At 40.4% G+C, this 17555-nt stretch overlaps 2 protein-coding genes across 5 annotated transcripts in view; both read left to right on the plus strand.

The window, feature by feature from the left end:
- Positions 1–4615, plus strand: part of LOC113406407 (splicing factor U2AF 35 kDa subunit-like) — a 20291-nt gene extending 15676 nt beyond the window's left edge. For all 4 annotated transcript variants that reach the window (XM_026651112.1, XM_026651107.1, XM_026651123.1 and 1 more), the window contains exons 6-8: positions 1246–1379; positions 1840–1932; positions 3880–4615. In XM_026651112.1, the coding sequence (XP_026506897.1) occupies positions 1246–1379; positions 1840–1932; positions 3880–4054 (402 nt within the window). In that variant the 3' untranslated portion in view covers positions 4055–4615. The remainder of the gene's footprint in view (positions 1–1245; positions 1380–1839; positions 1933–3879) is intronic.
- Positions 4616–10693: 6078 nt separating this feature from the next.
- LOC112119829 (cystathionine beta-synthase-like) overlaps positions 10694–17555 on the plus strand; it is a 56908-nt gene continuing 50046 nt past the window's right edge. Inside the window, exon 1 of the mRNA XM_024218633.2 lies at positions 10694–10761. The gene's annotated coding sequence lies outside the window, so the exon portion shown is untranslated. The remainder of the gene's footprint in view (positions 10762–17555) is intronic.

Consider the following 17555-nt stretch of genomic DNA (forward strand, 5'->3'; position numbering starts at 1 on the left):
TGGCACCTTTAAGACTAACAGAAGTATTGGGAGCATAAGCCATCTGAAGAAGTGAGGTTCTTACCCACGAAAGCTTATGCTCCCAATACTTCTGTTAGTCTTAAAGGTGCCACAGGACCCTCTGTTGCTTTTTATAAATAGAATAGTTACACTGTGTAAACTTTAAAATTAGAAGTACAGTACGCTTAAAGGGGTCAATCAGATGAAAATCATACTTTAAAAATTCTTGCCCATCTTGCTAGCAGTTGAATTTATTAGAACTGTCATAACTTGCCTACTCTTTGCACCTTGCTCAACTTGACCATTGAGACTAGATTTTTTTTTTTATAATGTTGATGAGATCATTACGCAAACTGGAATAGGTGTAAAAAACAGATTAAATGAAATGGCATTTGTACAAGCCTGACCCTGAAGGGGGGGAGGAGGGGGAGGGCAGAGTAACTGGGTATTTACAAAATTGCTGAGATGCATACAGCCATTTTAAGTATTACTAGATTTATCCTGACACCCTTCTTAACCCCAATCCTTGTCCCAGTTGCATGTCCCCTTTCATTGCCCACTCAGACTTCTGACTGTCCTCCCAGAATTTTGATGGAATTCGAAAAGTATTTATCACATGCTTACTTTCCAGTCAGTTTTGCTTTCTGGTTCTTATGTAATTAGCACTGTGTATTGTTTTGGAGTGTAAACACTGAAAGGTGGGATATTTGTTTAAATCTCACAGAACCTTGTTCTTGCACACTTAATCTTTTGAATTAAGTGTTTATCAAACCTTCTTAGAGAACATAAATTCATGGTCTAAAATGCTTGACAGCCTCTTTAAACTCTAATTGTCCAGTAAATAGTAAGTTAGATAACGATTTTGTATTCCTCAATCTGATATACTTGCAAGTTATGATGTTATTTATTTCATATTCCTTACAAATGCCTGCAAGACCAATTAGTCTTTTAAACATGGAATGTTAATGTTCAACAAAATTCTTTAGTCTGAAGAGAAACCACTAAGTTCTCTCCAGATTGCCTGTTCATGTTTAAAATGTTACTGCTTAAATAATAAACTAAATGGACCCACATATGTTTTATTAAGACACCACTTAAGAGTAGGGGCAAATAGAATATAAAATGGGCTTCTAGTTTTATTGCTGGCCTTGAGCATGTGTTAAATATCCAGCCGGGAATTAAAATAGATCAAACATTACCATTTATGTAACAATTTGAGAATGTTAATTTTATTTTACTTCTCAGTTTCGTCGTGAAGAAGATGCAGAAAAGGCTGTGATTGATCTGAACAATCGCTGGTTTAATGGTCAGCCAATTCATGCTGAACTTTCACCTGTGACTGACTTCAGAGAAGCTTGTTGCCGTCAATATGAAATGGGGTAATGAAATGATACTTGTTACAGCTTATTTATTATAGTAGCTTAGAGATACCTCCAAGTTAAGCTTTTCATGAGTGTAAGGTTTCTCAAGTGCATTTCCAAATGATGCATTCAGAGAAAATACACTTAAAGCTACACTAACATCTAGATTCTAGAGCAAGCTCAATTCACATGCCTTAGCACCCACGTGCACTCAGTCTCTTCATCTCTACAAAAAAATTCTCTTCACTTTTGGACATTCATGCACCAGGCACACAGATAATTCCATGTAAATTATGCTCAAGTGTAACTCTGACTTCAGGGCAATTAAGATATTTTACCAAGAGTCATACTTCCCAATGTTTAATGTTACATTAAAAAATCATAGATCAGTTAACGTAACCACAGGTTTATATAGAAGAAAAGCTAAGAATATAAATTGGAAATGCTTTCTTTGTGGTAATTTTCTTCTACTCCACAGAGAGTGTACGCGAGGAGGTTTCTGTAACTTTATGCATTTGAAGCCCATTTCCCGAGAATTGCGACGTGAATTATATGGACGTCGTCGTAAGAAGTAAGCATTTGTATTTTTAATTTAAAGCCAACTGATGCAAATAATTTAAGGATTATTTCCCTAAACTTTTTGAAGACATAAAGAATAGGATCTGACTTTGAGGAAAGTTGTTTGTCATTTTTTCCTCTCCCGATCCAGTTGTGTTATGGAATCACAATCTGACTCTTCTGTAAATATTCAAGACTTAATCTGGCTTTATGGCAAATTTAAAAAATAATCAAAAATGGAGGGTGTCAGAGAGAGTCAGTAATGTGAAGTACAGTTTCCAATCAGTTCATATCCATTTCATGTTGGGAAAGTGAAAGTGATGTCTGATTGGTGCACGTGTCAGGTGATCTTGGTTCCATTCCTAGTGGACAGTTGCCAACATCACAAAATTCCATATCAGTTGGTGCTACTGTTCCCCCTTGGTAGGCGTGCTGTGAATAGACAGAGTTCTACGCAGTGGCAAAAAGGTTTCTGTTAATCTTAATTCAGGTACGCTGGCGAACGTTGCATTGCTGCTATCAGTGTGAAACCTCACTTTCCAGTATTATCAATTAAACACTTTCACAAACACAAAAATTCATATTTTTCTAAAAATGCTGTTAAATTGTCTTGCAGTATTTTGGGAATTGGAGGAGTAAACTTAATTGTGAAAAGTTCATATTGCATTGTTTCCTGCTTTCCTGAGAAATTAAGTATTATTTAATTTTAAATGGAAAGTGTCAGGGATACTAAGAACATTATAATATTGTAAAAAATGTGCTGCTGACTTAAGAGCCATTTGGTTACTTTTCTGGTTCCTGACCCCTCTTCCCTTAGTCAGAAACACTTGAGCTTGGCCTCTCTTTCTGAAAAGCCTTCCTCATCCTTTCTTGTGAGATTATGAATAGGGATTTTCAAGAATGGATTATGTATATTTAAAGGTGACCTGCAAGTATTGTAACCAAAATGAGACTTGTGCCAAATGTCCCAAATTACAAGGGGCAAAGTAAACATTCAGCACAAATGATCTTGCTTTTTCATCTTTTGCCTTACACATATACATTTCTACCCTATCTTCAAAAAAAAAAAAAAAGCAACACACAGTTTTGCTGTGACACACCAGAATGCATCATTCTTTCATGTCCTAGATCACCAAACTCCCCTGAAATACAAATTTGGTGTATTCACAAGTTGGGGCAAACACAGTTGCTCAGTTCCACTTTGAGCTCCACAGCAATGCCTATAAATAAAAAACTCTGTAGTTCATGTTTAGTAGCGTAACTTTAAAAAAATTTAAATGTATAATTTTCCATTTGGTAATAAAACTGACTTGCTAAAGCTTTTCAAAATCCTTCTCAAATATTTTTGTGACCTTCCTTCCTAAGAGGCTGGCTCTGGAGCTCTGAGTAGCTGTGACATCAGAGATGCATTTTCGGGCTCTTGCAGCTCACTGGCCTTACTATGTTGGTGATGGAGAAGGTGGAACTGAAGAGGAGAAAATGCTGTGGCCTCAGGCTACTTTGGAAATTCAGTACAGAAAATCCTGATTTGTTAGGGGTTTTTTATATATAGCCGTCCCTATGGCTGTAGAATTGCAGTGTACCTTTAAATCTGTAAATGGCTACAAAAGACTTCTCACAGTGCTCCAACTGGTTCTGCATAACAGTGCAATTAACTTAGAGGGGTACTTACAGGGAACTGACCCGTTTCTGGCCATTCAGACAAGTGACTGCAGTTAACAGTTTTCACTATACATACTGACCCTTCACTGTCTAAAACTGAAGAATTCTGTAATGATGGCCTTGTGGGCTTGAAAGTGCTAGGTTCTTAGGTGGTGGCAGTACCTAATCACTACTTTATTTCAAACTCTACTCCCTTTTCTGGTGTTTTCATTTGAACGATTGATCCTTGGTACTCTGTAGAATATTGCTGCATTGTTTCACCATATTTAAGAACTACAATCTTAATGCTTTTTTGCAGGCATAGATCTAGGTCAAGGTCCCGTGAACGTCGTTCTAGATCCAGAGATCGTGGTCGTGGAGGTGGTGGAGGAGGAGGCGGCGGCGGCGGTGGCGGCGGCGGAGGAGGAGGAGGAGGAGGACGAGAACGTGATAGGAGGCGGTCAAGAGATCGTGAAAGATCTGGTCGATTCTGAGCCATGCCATTTTTACTATTGTGTCTGGTAGAAAGTGTTGTAGTCAATTGACCAAACAAGTTCCTAATGAGATTTTTTTTTAAAAAAGATGGGCTTCTGAATAAAAATTTGTAGTGATACAGTATTCTTTGTGTAACTTGTTTCTTGTGGGGGAAGTCTTTTTTAACTGTCATTCCTCTTTCTTGACAAATAGCAGGATTAACTATGCTTGCGGTAAAGGTGGCAAATGTATTGGAGGTGTGCAAGTTTTTACATTCAGGTATGAATTAACTGTTAAGGAAAATGTGCATGCCTGTGTATATAATATAAAATAGTATATTATATACATGGATAAAGTGCTATATTGCTTAAGAGACAGTTACAATTTAAGTTTCCCTTTTCTGCTATGCTGTCTGCTTATTTAGGTTAGTTTAGGCACATTTAAAGGAAGGCTGTGCAAAGTGCATTTATTTACTCAGTAGAAATGCTAAGTTGCAAAAATATGTATGTTAATAGAAGTCTGTGCACTGTCTATCACTGTGACTGTGGCATTTACAATAAATCCAATTCATTGGTGTAAAATCTAAAGCCTATTCTCTAAGCCCTCTGGAGTAGTTGAGTTGCTACTCCTGGCTGTGCCAGAATTCATAGTTAAGGGTTTTTTTTATTACACACACACACACACACACACACACACACACACACACACACACACACACACACACACACACACACACACACACACACACACACACACACACACACACACACACACAAACACACACACACACACACACACACACACACACACACACACACACACACACACACACACACACACACACACACACCCTGCCTCAGGTGATTCCGTAGAAGGACAGTGTATATAGTGCAGTATTCAGGCTACAGTTATGAATGCAGTATCTTATAACAGAACATAAAGTTATCATGCAAAAGCTCATGCTCCATACAGCAGGATGAGTTCTGTATAAAAAATATCTGAGTATCAGATCCACCTTCATGGAAAGTTTCTTTTACCTGAAGTTCCATTGGCTGTCCTTTAACTGAAAGCATATCAGTATTCAGGATAAGTGGTAAGTTGGGCGCTAGTGAAAAGTACACTGTACCTTCTCCATCTGTTCCTCACTTCTAAGAGAAGATCTGACCTGTAGTTAAAAGCATCTTTTCCTACATAAAGCACTTGCATAGCAAAGCTAATGGACAAGAGCATTTTATTACATTTTTAAGTTAAGATATTTTTAGGCTTACTCTGTTTACATTCTTCATTGCAACTGTGAATCACAGCTGTACTTCATAAAGCAAAATACATTTTATGGGATTCAGTGCCTCTTCTAGCTCTAAAGCCTCTAACTGATGAGTTGCTGGAACAGCTTAAGTGCTATATAACTTGTACAGTAGCTGACTTTAGTAGATGTATAATCAGACTTGGTCTGCTTATCAATTCATGAAATAGCATAATGGGTTACAGAAAGTATCCACCAGTTACAACTTCCTGTACATCAGGAATTATTTAGCTTTCAGAAAGGGAGGAAATTTACTAATGCTACTACTCATTAATACAAGGTTTTGAAAACAGAACTTGACTAAAAGTGGTTGAAGAATAGCTCTATCTAAATACAGTGGATATAGACATTTTGTAGCCAGGTTAATAATTAACTTACAGTTTTTATTCTTTTATCCCCAAAAGATAAACATAGGAAAAGACCGCACTCGCTGGCACTTGGAATTGGCAAATAGTGATAAATAATACTGAAGGAGGGAAGCAGCAAATCTTACATATCTTACCTCTTTAAGGTGAACTTTTGGGCCAAAATAAAAATTGAGTTATTCCCCCATTTGTGCAGAATGCCTTCACTAACCAGGTTGGGGGGAAATCAGCACATACAGAAACTTGGTTTTAAAGGCTAATGGGAAAGCAAAAGAAGCTTTTCTCTTACTGTACCATAAGATGTGTAAAGATGGCTTTGATGTTCTATGTTTCAGTACACTAGAAATCAGGTCCTGGCTTACTGTCCCCTCAAGGACTTCAACAATGTTTCGAGGACCTTGGGTGGCAATATCACAATGAGCTGAAACCTGGGTGTAGCCCTGTCACCAATTGAGAGGTTGAAATTGTTAACTTGGCCCTCTAATTCACCTCAATGTACATGTTAAGATTTACCCATTTTCTCTTCAGTGACATTCTGTGTTACTTAATACCCCCCTTCTAGTTAGATTGCAAGATTCAGCAAGATAGGGACAGTATTCATGTGCATTTAGGCAATGTCTACAGATAATCAGGGATTATTTTCTTACGTTTTGCGTGGCAAAAAGCATGTGTAAGACCTTATCTACACCACAAAGTCCTGATGCTAACTAGCTAAACTGCTATAAGCCAGTGTCTACACAGTGATTTGTACCAGTTTATTTAAATCATTTTAGCCTGGTACAGCTTTTGTTTGTAAACAAGACCTAAACTTGTACACATCACAAGTGAATTGCAAAGAGCACAATTTCTTGTGCTTTGCTTTATTTTACTTCAAACTTTTTCTCCCTCTCATTGAAATTCACTGAATGCATCATTTTGTGGCCTTGTGAATTAATAATATAACTCAAATATGCATTCAGGGACACTGATAGCAAACCAGGGGATGTCATTGAATTTCACAAGGAAGAAAAACTTTTACAGCTTGTACATTTCCACAACCTGACTAGTGAGAGCACAGAGCACAAATCTAGCACAAACTCAATTTTCATTGTAGCCTCATCTGTAATACTGCATACTACATTAGTGAAATTGTTCAATGTGAACTTTTAAAAGGATTTGGCACAAATGTCACTTCCTCAAAGCCATTTAAAACTGCTAATTAGGGTTATTAAAGGAAATGGAGAAACTTCACTTTATTATCCTAAGCCCCCTCTCCCCATATACAAAGTGTAGAACAAGGAATATTTTTTTGAAAGGTACCTACTCATGACCACTTCCAAATGTCAAGATTTCTTCTGTTGAAAAACATCACTTTTAGCTCATGGAATTTCTTAATCTCAAGTAAATGACAGCATATGGTACCTTTTGATGTCTGGATATGCTTAATTTTAAATAAACTCATAATTCCAAGTGACTTCCTCTTATTTGTATTAGTCTCAAATCTGATTCCTCTGTAAAATGCTGCTTGTCCATGAATATGATATATGTTAAGACTGTAAAACCAAATGGAGAACTTGTTCAAAATAAAGCTTTTTTGATACATAACCTGCACGTAATAGAAACATAACCCTTCTTTTAAACCAGACACTTTTCTTTAAAACTGTGCCAGGAAGGTTGTCAGGTGCTAAAAATTTTAAATATCCCACCTGTCAACGAAACCATTATTTTTATTTGAGACAGATCTCTCTTTTTATATAATAATATTTTCATTCTAGGGAATGGTCTTTGTTTCCTCAATCTAAAAACAATTATAAATCCATGTATAATTTGGGCACTCGTGTTACAAAGTGTAGACCGCTGTCTTTCCTTATGCAAATCAATAAGGGATGTACTTGAGTAAAGGCTACAGGATCGGTTTTGTATTTGATTGTAGAAATCAATCTTGGCTAATACCACATCACTTTTATTTAAGAACATGACAGAAGGAGCTTGCACAATTTAGGAAATAAGTAACTAGTGTCTTAAAAGCCTAATACATTCCCTTTCTCCCTGTCATTGTACAACACAACTTGGTAAATTGGTTTCAGTCAAGGGTTAGCGATTGTAGCTGGTTCCTCTGCTGACATTGTCACTAGGGTTCAAGCTATCTGCACAGACGGGTCAAATCTGAATATCCTGTCCTTTTATTCTACATATGTATAATCTCACTGTACAGTGTAGAAACTACTTTAAAAGCCTTCAGTGCCTGAGAGCTGCATCTTTGAATTTTTTTTAAAAGTAATAATTCTGCTACTTGGGAGCTAAATGTTTATTGTACAATATCACAGCCCTGCCTCTGTTCTAGATAGTGATTTTTGAAAGTAGAATTCCTAAGTTGGTTCTAATTAAATATACTCATTATAACTAGAAATACTAAATGTCTATTTCTCTTTTCTGACTAAATTAATATCACAAATTTAGAATTGTTTCCTTTGTATATACAGAAACATCTTTGACCTGGTTGGTGGACTAGTCAACAAGGCTTTTTTGTTTAGTGGGGTCTCTGTTTTTCCACAGTCACTGTTTATTTTAACAATTGTCTACAATGGTAAGTCATGTATATGGAAATCAGCAAAACCCATATCTCATGATTCCATGTGTGTGTATCACAGGTCCAGTCTTTGTCCTCATTGATGTCAGGAGTGAACCCCCATAATACATGATCTACCATGCTGATTTTCCTTAACAGTACAGTAGTGGTGTTTATCTGTAATGGTGGTCAATCTGCATACTTTACCCTTTTTTTCCTGGATTATTTTAAAATCTGTTTTAAAACATTTTATATGTCAAATACACTCACTGCAGTTTGTACTAATTAGCACCCAGATCCAAAGGCAGCAAAGGGGTTTAGGCTTTTTCTGCACATACACAAGCCCTAATACCATTCATACAAATAAAGTGAGCAGGATGTGGCCACTTACTGAACAGTCAAAACTTGGGAACTCTAAAGTCTCCTGTGCTGCACCTCCTGTGTCTCATTCCTGTTCTTGTAGACAACTCTGTACAGGACAGGCTATGCCTCCTCCCCCTGCCCCCCCCCCTCCTTTTAGTTCTTGGTGGTTCTGCCCACTGGTAAGTTTCTAGCCCTTGTGTTGCAGAGAAGGACTTGAATGTATGTGATATTTCCTAACCACCATTATTTTATGCTTCTCATCCACTTCCCTCCTCCCAAGCCATCCAAAGCTAGTTTTGGTGGCCGTTAAAAATTCTACATATTGAGCAAATTTGTGGCTGTGAGGTGCTAGGGCTGCTCATCATGTGGTTGAAACTGAGTTGGCTCTTTTGCTGAGCAGCCAATAGTAAACTTTGGCAACAAGGAGGAGCTACTCAATAATGAAGAGGCATCACCTGAACTAAGCACAAGATAGTTTTCCAGTTGTGGCTCAAATTGACTCTCTCAGTGGCCTTAACCATTTTTAGCTTTGATAGTTGTAAAATGGGGATGATAATGAGGATTAATCATCACAACACACTACAAGGGAGTTAGTCACTGATTATAAAACCCTATATAAATGCAAAATATTGTTGTCCACTTTGGCCTGAACGGTTAACCACTATTTAGGGCTTTGCAGGGTTGTCTGTAAGGAGGAAAAACTGAGTGAGGTATATACTTTGGTGCGATCCTGTTTGCCTTAGTCTGCTATTCTGTGTAAATGTTAAATTGCCATTTTTCCTCCAAAAATTGGTGCATTGTGTGGCTTGACACCTTATTAAACCCCTAGGCAAGAACTGCGTGTAATGTTATGAATTGCTACATGTGCCTTGAAATTCCTTGTTTGATTATCACTGGTTTATTGGGTAGGAGTGGTGCTACTCCTTTTCAAATTGAAGTAGCTGCTGCTGCTGGAGTGGGATGTATTTCCCACAGTGAGTGGGAGAGGTGAGATCAGATTGGATGAAAACGCTACTCCTGCAGGAACAGGGTGCTGCTGGCCTACTATCTTTATATTACATGTAAAACATCAATTAGAAATTCACTGCTTATTTGAATTATTGACATCACAAGGCTACTGTGGCAGCATGCTTGTGTCTTCCTTAGGTTGGAGACTCAGGCCCAGATCCTCAGAGGTATTTAGGTGCCGAACTGAAATCAATGGAAGTTAGGTGTCCAAATATCTTTGAAGGTCTAGCCTGAGTCCTTAAAGGGCTGCAACTGGAAGTCTCCATTCAGCAAAGCACTGAACATTTTGGCCCCTGATGCTGCATATGGATAAATCCAGTAGGACTACTTATATACTTAAAGTTAAGCATGAGTTTGAGTTTTTCCCTGGGTCAGGGCCTGAGTGCTCTGTTCCTTTCGGCAGCCAACCCTTGTTTGCCCATTAAACACAACCAAACATTCTCATTTATTGTTGTGTGAAATGCTGTCAAATAATTTATTTCTACATATGTTCACTAATATCCCTCTAGGTCCTTCTGATGGCACCCATCACCAGAGTAACAGCAGCTGTCACAGATGCAGAGCTGGGGCATGTATGACCCTGATCCTGCAATAGCATCCGTGTGGACAAAGGGGCCTGCCTGAACAAGTCCAGTTGCAGGATTGGGGCATATAGCTGTAGCTAGCTCCCTGGCTTGGTAGGAAAAAAATTATTTTAGCCCTATTCCTTCTATAGTGGATGCTGGTGCTTATGTGATGGGCTAAAGGGATGGACCTAGGATGTGTCCTCTCACCAGGCAACTAGAAGGCTGGATGCTGCTGGCTCTGAGCTCACGCTGTGGCCTGAGCCCCGCAAACAAACTGGCTGACCAGAGCCTCCCCCAGCGGGCTCTCAGCCCCCTCGCTAAACACACGCGCAGGAAAGAACTTGCGCAGGGCCAGGGCAGCAGCAGCGACTCTGCTTTTCTATTGGTGGGGCGTGTCCCCCCCCTCCGCCCCCGGCCCGGCCAATCAGCGCGCGTTCCCTCTCCAAAAGCGAGCGAGGGTAACGACTGGGAGAATTCCCTTCGCACAGGCGCAGGGAAACAGCTGGGGGGCGGCTCATCCACGCGCAGTGGGACTCAGGCTGCTGCCGCCGCTTGTCTCTTCCTGGCAGTCCAAGTAAGTGCAAGCGGCAGAGCTGCCGAGTGCGGATGGGAGAGCTCGGGTGGGGGTAGCGGGGTGAGGGACAAGGGGACTGGGCAGCCCGAGTGGGCTTCACGTTGGCTGGGGAGCTGCACCGCACTGCCGGGGGTTCGTCGTTGTTGCCCGAGCTGCGTGTTCTTTGCGGGGGGTGTCCCTTTCCTGCCAGTTTCCGATTGCATCAGCTTGTGCTGCAGGCAGCAGCTGATAGATGGGATTGCAAGAGGTCAGGTCACCCAGGTGGTAGTAGTTACGATGACGAATAGGTTCCGCTTCCCCCTCTTTTTTTCTTTTCTCTTTTCGTCTGATTTGGAGATTTCCCCGGATGGGAGCGAAAGCATTCTGTGTGCCCCGGCCCCGCGCCATCGTTACATCACTATATTTCTCTTCTCCTCTCTCTTCTCTCCCCCCCCCACCCCCCATGCAGACAATGGTGGAGATTGGAATCAGCAGCCTCTCATGCTGGATGGTGTAGGGTAGGGGTTCTCAAGGGTTGGGACCCCTTGGGGATCCACCCCAAACCCTGCTTTGCATCCAGCATTTATAATGGTGTTAAATATATTAAAAAAGCCCTTTTAATGTATGGGGGGGGTCGCACTCAGAGGTTTGCTGTGTGAAAGGGGTCACCAGTACAAAAGTTTGAGAACTACTGCTGTAGGGTGAACGATGATGTGATGGTTGGAGTTGGGGAACAAAGCTGTCTAGTTCTTGTTACTTTGTCCTCTGGTCTTAAGGCAATTAACTGCATGAAATAAACCACTTGTGCTGGTTGAAATCTGGAGAATGTTATCCTGGTGGATGAGATTTTGACCAAATGCCATGATACATAATATGTATATTGATGTGTGATAGTGTTAGTCTGGCACATATAGATACCAAGGTGCCAAGTTCCAGTCATCTTCTTTTATTCCAAGTCTTGCTGAAATCCGTGGTGCTCATAATATGCTGCACTAGAAACAGGAGCTGCTTTAGGCACCTAGTGCGAACTAGAGTTACAGATAGCTTTTGCAGATGGGATGAGTGGATAGCTTTCTCCAGTTACAGTTCAGAGGGTAAATGGTGTTTGATTGGAATTTTGCCATAAAATCCGATGTATTAAATTCTAGTGTTTTTAAGATGGGTAGAGCTAATTAGAACATGATGCAATCTGCTGCACAGTAGAGAGAACGTTGCTGGATGGAAAAATCCTCTTATCAAGATGATTTCTTGTGTATTAATTTATCAAAAATATTATTTGCTGTATTCATCTCAGTAGAAGTTATCCTGATAAAAGAAGGATAGTAAATATTGTCTTTCCACAGGCCTGTGTGTGTGTGTTTAAAATGTATTTGGAGGTTATTTTGTTTCCTGGGGTGAGCAGAAAAACAGAAGGCGTAGGGAAATACTCGATAGCAATGGATGACTTGCAAGTAATATCGATTAATGGAAAGCTTGTGATGTCCAGGGGTTAACATTTTTGTGGGAGAGCCACTAGAAATGTAAAGAAAAGCACAAATTTGGAGGGGAAGACTGGGAGTTGACTACTGGGAAGCCTACATCTGTTGTTGAGTGAGTCTCCTTTGCCTGTTTGATAGCATATAGGTCATGTTTGGCTGCTTTATTGTGTTACTGTTCCAGTTTCTCTCCCTGTCCCTTACAAGCTTGGCATTAATTCTTTGTCTGACCATACTGGGCTTCCCTCTGCCAAAAACATGAGGGCTCTTACATGTTCTTCTTACAACACTTGTGTAGCTTGTTAAGGCTGGGGAATATGTTTTGTGTGTTTTATACAGCTCCCAGTACAGTGGGGCCCTGAATATGATTGGAGCCCCTGAGAGCTACCACAGTAAAAATGATTATTATAATGCCAATAAAACAATATTGAATTGACCAGTAATAGATCTGATTATCCCCCCTTTTTAAATAAATACAGTCCCTCATTTTTTCTGTATATCCCGTATCTTTCTAAGGGCTTGGTCCTGCAAGATGCTGAGCATGCTGGCCCTAATCCAATGAAGCAATTAACCATGTGCTTCACCTTTAAATAAGTAATTGTCCTATTTATGCCAATGAGACTCTGGTGAATTGGAGTCACTACTCAGCACCATGCAGGACTGAGCACTCAATAAGGGGAAGGAAATTCCAGAGTAGTGAGGGGAGTGAAACAAGGGCCTGGTGACCTCATATATCATGAGAATAAAATGGGGGAGGGGCAAGATGGAGGGACAGAAATTGGGGTGGGGAAACAAGCATGTGCTGCTGGGTGAAGGTGGGTTTTTTTTTTTGTTTGTTTTGATTTTTATAAAAAACTCAGTTGCTTAGTCTAGTAATTCCGGGACTGAGGCTAGGTCTACACTACCCGCCTGAATCGGCGGGTAGAAATCGATCTCTCGGGGATCGAATTATCACGTCTTGTCGGGACGCGACAATCGATCCCCGAATCGACACTCTTACTCCACCAGCGGAGGTGGGAGTAAGCGCCGTTGACTGGGAGCCACGGAGGTCGATTTTGCCGCCGTCCTCACAGCGGGGTAAGTCGGCTCCGATATGTCAAATTCAGCTACACTATTCGCGTATCTTAATCGACCCCCCTCGTATTGAAGACCTGCCCTAAGAAACCCCACCATGCACAAAGTTTAATGAGATCGTTGCATACTGTTGCTTGAACAAGTTTTATATGCTTTAATCCAAATGCTTGGGGGATTCGGTTACCACAATTCTACCTTTATTGAGTGTGACTCAGCAACTCTTAAGTCTGTAATTTACCACATACCATTGTGTGTGGAGTTGGAAAAGGAGGTGTGTAACTCAATGCTTCTGTTTCAGTCACCTTGGTGATGCAACAGCACTGCTCTAAAAATAAAAAGACAAAATCCTGTTTCTTTTGTTTGAATATGGGTTTGAAGTTGTTACAGTGGATTTGTTATGATGTAGCTCTGTTTTTTGGCAAGCTTGCTTCAGCGTTGTCTCTCTGCCAAGGAGACAGGTGATTGTCTGTTATGCTTAGCACATTAAGGAAATTTATGTTTAAAATCTAACTTGAGGGTGTTATACAGTGTTTAGTGGCTCCTGATAATTTTAATTTCTTGAGGTGTTAGATTACAAGAAATGTCTCTATACCACATGATTTGTAAGGGGAGCCTCTAGAAATGTTTTACTCTCATTTTTAAAAAACAGTGCTGCATGTTAGTTTAATTTTCTGGCTAGTCCACTCATTACCGCTAATCTAAACTGTTTTCATGAGAAGCATTATGACGTACTTCTCTGTATTTGCATCAAGTTCCTATTGTATCTGAGGCTTTGTCTTTATGCAAACTTAAACTTGTTTAACTAAGTCTGATTGTTCTGGGTGTGTTGTGGTGGGTTTTTTTTTTTTTTACTGACTTATGTAAGCTGATTCGACTTAATGTGGATAAACTTAATTTCATTTTTAAACCTGGAGAGCCAGATATAAACAGATATGCATATCCAACTAGGGATTTTCACTGGTGTAACTAAATCACACCTTTAGTTAAACCAACTAGCTCAAGTTTGTGTGCCAACTAGGTCTGAGAGTGCCTTACTTTTAGGCTTTCCTGCAAGAAACAGGTAATCCAGAACTGCTAACTTCAACTCTGTTCAGTAGGGACAGGTGCCCCTTTCCACCAGCATTCATCACAGATATTGCCCAAGTAAGAGATGTAGCATAGGACCTTGGAACAGTAGCTGTTGTTTAGTGAATTGCATGTGGAACTAGGGATTGAGATCAGCATTCTATTTCTGGCTCTCTGTAACCTTGGGTGAGTCACTTAATCTTCTCTGTGTCCATTTCCCCACTTGTACAATGGAAGGAATAATACTTCCCTCCCTAAGCTTTGTAAAGTACTCTGAGATCTCTACATTAAGGGCATTATAGAAGTGCAGAGTATGTCTACATATTTATGCACTGGGGAGGAAAGGTCAGATCTGCTTTTAGTATAAACAAAAGTAGTCTACTTAAATACAGAATTGGATAATGAAAGTTACCATCTCCAGATTACGGACAGAAACTTTCCAGTCTCTCTTCTCTAATGCTCTCATGCTTTGATATTTGTAGGAGTAGGGTTGCCAATTTTGGTTGAACGTATTCCTGGAGGTTTCATCAAATGACATAGTCTTTAATTAAAGATTAATCTTTAATTCCTGAAGACTCCCGTACAATCCAGGAGGGTTGGCAACCCTATACAGGAGTCTTGTTATGCAGAAAATCTGTTGCACTGGTATAAAAACAAAAACAACAAAAAACAGATAGATCAGCAAGGTGATCTGACACACCCTCAAATTTCATGAGAAGTCATGATACTACTCAGTACACCAGTCTCTCTAGCTCCAGATATGTGTGCAGGCAGTCCTCTTTTCTGTGTGAAGTGTTAACATGGGACATTTTGCTGAACTTACGCTGGGTAGTCTTACATCCAGTGTTCACCATTACTTTGCCATCAATCCTAGTTTTAACATCCTGGTAATGTTAAAGGGGCAGGGGGAAAATATAGGTTTTATTTCAAGCCACAGAGGAGGACTTGGATATATCCGTTCAGCACTGAGGAAGAATGATATTGATGCAGGGAAACACCGGTGCATTCATCTTCAGCTATAGGATAAGACTATTGCGAGAGAATTGGACTGAACAGCTTTGAACTCTGGGATCCTCTGTACCTCTCTTGAGATGTACCTCTTCCACAGAGCCATAGTGTAATTCAGGTAGGCCCCACTCCAGCAAAGCACATGAGTAGACGCTTTGGCTTCAATTGGACTACTTGCTTAAGGTTAAGCATATGCTGAGTCATGGCCCTAGACATGGTCCTTAGCTTGCCTCTTGTGAGTGTTTATAAGTCACCAATTGCTGCAATATCAGAGTACCAGAAAGCTTAGAAGATTCTTGGAAAACCACAGTTATACACTAGTTTAATAAGGCCTCAGATTTCTCTGCTTTCCTGCTTCGCTACCCACAGTACACTCATGTCATCTCTTCTGTGTCATGAGGCACTGATTGGCTGTTGCCTGGGATGTAACAGGACAGTTTCTTCTAGCTCTGGGAGAAGGATGCATTCTTAACCAGAGCACTCTTCTCCATGCTTTATTTCTAGAATGTGATTTCCAAAAGCACTCTGTGTTGGCCTAACTCTGCTCCCATTGAGGTCAATTAACGTTTTTTCATTGACTTCAATGAGAGCAGAGTAAGGCCAGCTCAGAGTGCTTTTGAGAATCCCACCCCTAACACTTCAGGAACAAATTGATTAAGAATTGCAGTATCAGCAGTACTTGTGCCTGCCTCTGAAGATCTAGGCAATGAAAAATGATGGCCCTTCCAGAATTCATGTAATGTTATACTAATAAGTTAGTGTTGCACTTATCAGCAGACAAAGCATTTTCTCTCCTGATGACTTGCAGATACTAAATGGCTGCAGCTGATTCTTGTATCATTCCTTAAATAGATGTTAGAATGCATAGAAAACCAAACTTGTGTTATACTGCTAAAAATAAAAGTAATATCTTAACTGAGAGAGAAAAAAGGCCTTGCTAACTGATCTGACTCAAATGTTTGGGGCCATTAGATACTGACATCCAATTTCTCTTTCCATCTTCCACCCCTTTCTGTAGCAAACTCAAGTCAAGAACGAGGATAAGTGGTAGAGAAATATAGTCCCATTCTCCAGACAAGGCACAATGGAGTCCTGCATCCCACCTTCTACTTGGCATTCAGCCCTTAGATCTCCATCAGATCTCACTCGTAAACCGTTTTTGTTTTTTTTTGACAACTTAGCTTCAGGTGCGACATTAGATGCTATGTGTGTGATTTATTTATTTTTAATTTTGCGAATGTTTAACACGTGCACACTGCATCAGATAAATAGCCTTGGAAACTGACTTCTTGTACAGCGGGGGAAAGTACAGTGCAGGCAGTGTCAGGAACAGTTTCCTAGCCTGGTCTTGAACCCTGTTCTGTAGGGACCTTCTCTAGAGACAGAATGGCATTTGAGTTTTCCTTCAGTCTGAATTCCCCGTGGAGGTGCTAGTTAGGATGTGGATGGTTGTCGCACTGGTGATCTCAGTCCAGATCCCAGTGATCACACAGTGACAACTTTTAGCCACTGCGCACGTGGTTGGGACTCAAACTGGTGCCCTAGAGATCTCACCAGTAATCTCATGAGCCACCCTACTGGCCTGTCCGGCACTGATATGGAAAGCACAGTTCAGAGCAGGCTGCTAGCTGAAGAAAATTCCAAGTAAAGGAGTGAGCAGAAAATCTGTTTTTAAATATGTTCTCCATCTCCCCAAGTTTAAAGGGCTGGATACAATGAATGAATAGAATGCACTTGCTCTAGAAAGCAGTGAATGCAGATATGGGACTAATGCTTTCCTACAGTTTTTATGTTTATACATGTTTCTATAAATTAGCTTTCTAGTTTCTGGTTTTGTGTACTCAGGTGTGTAATGGAAAAGATTGGATGGGCTTTTTTTAGTTACCTTTGACTCAAACTGGTAAGAGGTGTAATTTTTTTTTGCATACGCCCTGTGCCAGTCTAAAAGTCTGTGTTTGGGGATTTACTCCAAAAGAGGGAAGTGTTGCTGATGCTTCTGACCTCCTTCTGGGTTTTCTGCTGGAGAAGGAGCATGAAGTTGCACTCAGATTTCCCCTGCAGAGGCTGCTGTGGGAGCGCACTAAATCCGTGTATTCCCTTGCTGCCCTGTCCATGTCTCACTCTTGCCAGTCCTGCCAACTATTCATTGGTCCCCGGGTGGAACTGCAGCTTTCCGCTCCTGTAACTTTGCCA

This window comes from Terrapene carolina, unplaced genomic scaffold, assembly GCF_002925995.2.
Source record: "Terrapene carolina triunguis isolate 2854851 unplaced genomic scaffold, T_m_triunguis-2.0 Scaffold30, whole genome shotgun sequence".
NCBI classification, from domain to species: Eukaryota; Metazoa; Chordata; order Testudines; family Emydidae; genus Terrapene; species Terrapene triunguis.